Raw genomic sequence first — 3,893 nt, forward strand, 5'->3', positions numbered from 1 at the left:
TTATCAGCGACCAATGTACTTACATTGTTGATGTTGAAAATTTAATTCATCCCGCCAGCAGACTGAGTTGTTACCTGATCATCTACCTTTATTTTACACGCTTCAACTTCGGGCATATGTTTGGAACCAGAGTCAAGTTTTGCGCGAAGTTCCCGCAATACTTAGCTTTCATGTGTTTGTTTCATGCTTATAATGCTTTCACTAACTCATTATTCCAAAGTATGTATTCTGTAACACTCTCGTTCGTGTCCCCCCAATCATGCACTAATAATTTTCTATTCAATGCACGTGACAAGTATGTAACGTGTTACACTACACTCGCTTCCAATAATAAGTCAGCCAACGTCACATCCTCCTTCCTCCGAGGACATTGAGGAGGATCTGACCTCCCCTTCTGCAGGTACAGAAACGATTCGGAAGAATAGTCCCTCTCTTGGGAGCTGGGTGGTTGTCTGCTGCTTTTTCTTAATAACTGCGTCAATGAGCTTAGCCACGTCACATGAGCCTAGACAAGCCACATCTTCCCTCCTCTGGCTTAAGGTAGCCTTGACCTGCTCCTCAGTTGATATGGAGACCGGCTCAGAGGAGGTGGCTGGGTCGGCCGCTCCTCCCGAGTGCCCATGTGGGGCACTGGTATGTACAGGTAATCATCGTCAGATGATCCAGCTGCCGGGTGACTACAGGTCTCTCCAGGTGAGAAGAGGCGAAGGTGCCGCCTGTTGCGGCGATACGTCCCGGCACTATCCGTCCTCACCAGGTACGACCGGTTCCCGAGACAGCTTGTGATCACTCCGGGAATCCACTTGTGTTTCCCTGGCGCAGGCGCCATGTACACGTTGTCACCCACACTCAGCTGCTTCAGATCCTGAGCGGTCCTGTTGTAGTACGTTGCCTGTTTCTGTTGCCGGTCGACTAGCTTACTCGGGACCTGTCGAACAGTTTCCGGCACCAGCAGTCGTGATGACGTTGGAAGTAGGGTCTTCGTCCGACGGCCGAAGAGTCGCTGTGCAGGTGAGCTCCCGATTCTCTCTGTCGGGGTGTTGCGCCAGTCCAGAAGTGCGAGATATGGATCGCGGCTATCTTCCTGAGCTTTGATCATCAGACTTTTCAGTATTTTGACAGCACTCTCTGCTTTTCCATTCGACTGTGGATAGCCTGGCGAGCTGGTGACGTGTTTAAACTCATACAGCTGAGAAAAGGATTTGAACTCTGCAGAGTTGAACGGAGGACCATTGTCACTCATCACCTTGTCAGGAATTCCGTGCCTTGCCATTTGAATCTTGAGTAGTCTCACGATATCACTTGCCCTCTTGCTGATGAGGCGATCAACTTCGATGAAGTCAGAGTAAACATCTACTGTTACTAGGTATGAGTGTCCTTGAAAATCCATTAAGTCACATGCTATGTTCTGCCACGGCCGTTCCGGTACTTCATGTGACTTCAACGTTTCTTTTCTTTGTTTGCTCCCGTGGGCCATGCATGTTGTGCACTTTGATATGTAGTTTTCGAGGTCTTGGTTCATCCCTGGCCAGAAAATGGCTTCTCGTGCTCTCCTGAGGCAGCCTTGAAGTCCTATATGAGAGGAGTGCACGCGTTCTTTGAGTTTCTGCTTCGCTGCCTCTGGAATGCAGAGCCTATCTCCTTTGAGAACGAGTCCGTCTCTCATCGTCAGTTCATCCTTGACATTATAATACTGCCTTAGATGTCCAGGCACTCTGTTCTTGTCAGCAGGCCATCCCTGTTTGATCATCACCTGGACGTCTTGCAACGTCTTATCCTTCGAAGTGGCTTCTACAATCAGCTCTTTCGTCATCTTTGAGACAGGAAGCCACTCGATGATGTCCACGTCTCTCACTTCAAATTCATCAGCCGAAGCAGTCTCTCTGACGTGGCACACATGTTCAGTGGGTGCGTCAGACCCGGTTGACTCTTCATGCGCGCGGCTCAATGTATCCGCGAGATACATTTCTTGGCCTTTCTTGTACACCACTTGGAACTGAAATTTCTGTAGTCCCAGCATCATTCTCTGTAGTCTCTTTGGTGCTTTTATCAGCTCTTTCTTGAGTATAGCTTCTAACGGCTTGTGATCCGATTCCACCGTGACTTCTTTCCCTTGAGTGTACCGCTCGAACTTGTTGAGACCGTATACTATCGCCAGCATCTCCTTCTCTATCTGTGCATAGTTTTTCTCTGTCTCAGTCAACGATCTCGACGCATACGCCACAGGCTGCTCGTTTTGCATGAGACACGCGCCTAATCCATGGTGTGACGCGTCTACCTGTACTACAACATCTTCGTTTACATTGTAGTACTTGAGGACAGGGTCACGCGTGATGATCTGTTTGATTTCTGCCAGGGCACGTCCATGGACATTTTCTTCGTAGATGAAGAGATTTTCCTTCTTTAGAAGGGCTCTCAACGGGGCAGATACTTCAGCTAAGCGCGGTGAGAACCTTTGCAGATAGTTGACCAGACCAAGAATGCGCTGAACACCTTTTCGGTCCACTGGTGGAGGCATGTTGGTCACTGCACTGATCTTTTCCGGGTCCGCTTTCAGGCCTTCTGCTGTGAACATGTGGCCCATGTATTTGACCTCGCTCTGTCTCAGTTTCAGTTTTTCGAAGTTCAGCTTTATTCCGACTTTTCTGCAGCGTTCCAGGAGGCAGATCAGCTTCTGATCGTGGTCTTTTGTCGCTTCATCACTGGTTGGTCCGACTCCATACACTAATATGTCGTCTGCGATGGGACGGACGCCATCAAGTCCCTCCAGAGCAAGATTCAACCTCCTCTGGAACTCTTCAGATGCTAGGCAGATGCCAAATGGCAGACGTTTCCAGCGGAACCGGCCCCACGGTGTCCCAAAGGTGGTCAGATAGCTGCTCTCCTCGTCTAGTTCCACGTGCCAATAACCGCTCTTGGCATCACATACCGTGAATACTTTGGCCTTTGTCAGCTCCGGTAAGATGTCTTCGATAGTTGGCAGAGGAAAGTGGTTGCGTTTTATCACTCGATTGAGTGGCTTCGGGTCTATGCAGATTCGTATTCCCTTGTTTGGCTTCTGCACCGCCACCATGCTCGAGATCCACTCTGTGGGCTCCGAGACGGGCTCAATAATCCCATCGCGTTCCATCCGTTCTAGCTCGGCTTTAACTTCTTCTTTCAGTGGTTCAGGGACAGGCCTCGTTGGTAACTGCTCTGACGGTTTAGTTTTGTCTGTTTGGATGTGCAGTTTTCCAGGCAGTCTGCCGATGCCTGTGAAGACGTCTTGGTATCTAGCATGTAGATCTTCTTTTGACTTTGGAATTCCATCTTCTTTTGATTGTGGAGCCTTGTTCTCTTCCTGTGATTCCAGTGTTAAGATATTTTCTGTCCTCACGCTGATGAGGTGCATTTCCTGCAGCGTTTTTGATCCAATCAAGGGACTGAAGTCTTCACGCACGACGATGAACTCCACACTGTAGTTTAAGCCGTTCCTGGGGTTCATGACGTCCATCTTCACCTTTCCCACGGGCTTGGTGATGCTCTTGTTGAACATCACCAGTTCAGTGGTGCACGGTCTCAGTTTCCTCATCTTTTGATCACGACATGCCTTTTTGTACACATGTTGAGGTATGATGTTGGCTGTTGCACCGGTGTCCAGTTGAAACTTTTGTAGATGGTCGTTTTCCAGCAGCAGATGAGCGAAGATCTTGCCAGACACAGATCTATCTGAGATAGCCCCTACATCTAGGGACAGCACGCTTTCTGTTCCGCGACTCGTTTGGTTTTCAGTTTCGGCGAGTTCGACTGGTGCGGTCATATGCACTTCAGCCTGGTGACATCTGGAGGAGAAATGATTTTTCCGGCCGCAAGCTTGGCATGTTTGGCCCCATGCAGGACACAGCTCTTTTTTG

The 3,893-nt window shown here is 49.2% G+C and overlaps 1 protein-coding gene across 1 annotated transcript; it reads right to left on the reverse strand.

Annotated features, from left to right (window-relative positions):
• Positions 1 to 430: 430 nt before the first annotated feature.
• LOC122385756 (uncharacterized protein K02A2.6-like) lies at positions 431 to 3,294 on the reverse strand. Its single transcript, XM_043374241.1, has one exon. The coding sequence runs from the start codon at positions 3,128 to 3,130 to the stop codon at positions 536 to 538; it is 2,595 nt and encodes an 864-aa protein (XP_043230176.1). The 5' UTR covers positions 3,131 to 3,294; the 3' UTR covers positions 431 to 535.
• Positions 3,295 to 3,893: the final 599 nt, after the last annotated feature.

This window comes from Amphibalanus amphitrite, unplaced genomic scaffold (assembly GCF_019059575.1).
Source record: "Amphibalanus amphitrite isolate SeventyFive unplaced genomic scaffold, NRLGWU_Aamphi_draft 000230F_arrow, whole genome shotgun sequence".
Lineage (NCBI taxonomy): Eukaryota > Metazoa > Arthropoda > Thecostraca > Balanomorpha > Balanidae > Amphibalanus > Amphibalanus amphitrite.

Coding starts and splice junctions, on each gene's coding strand:
- LOC122385756 (XM_043374241.1), bottom strand. CDS start 3,130: ATGGAACGCGATGGGATTATTGAGCCCGTCTCGGAGCCCACAGAGTGG.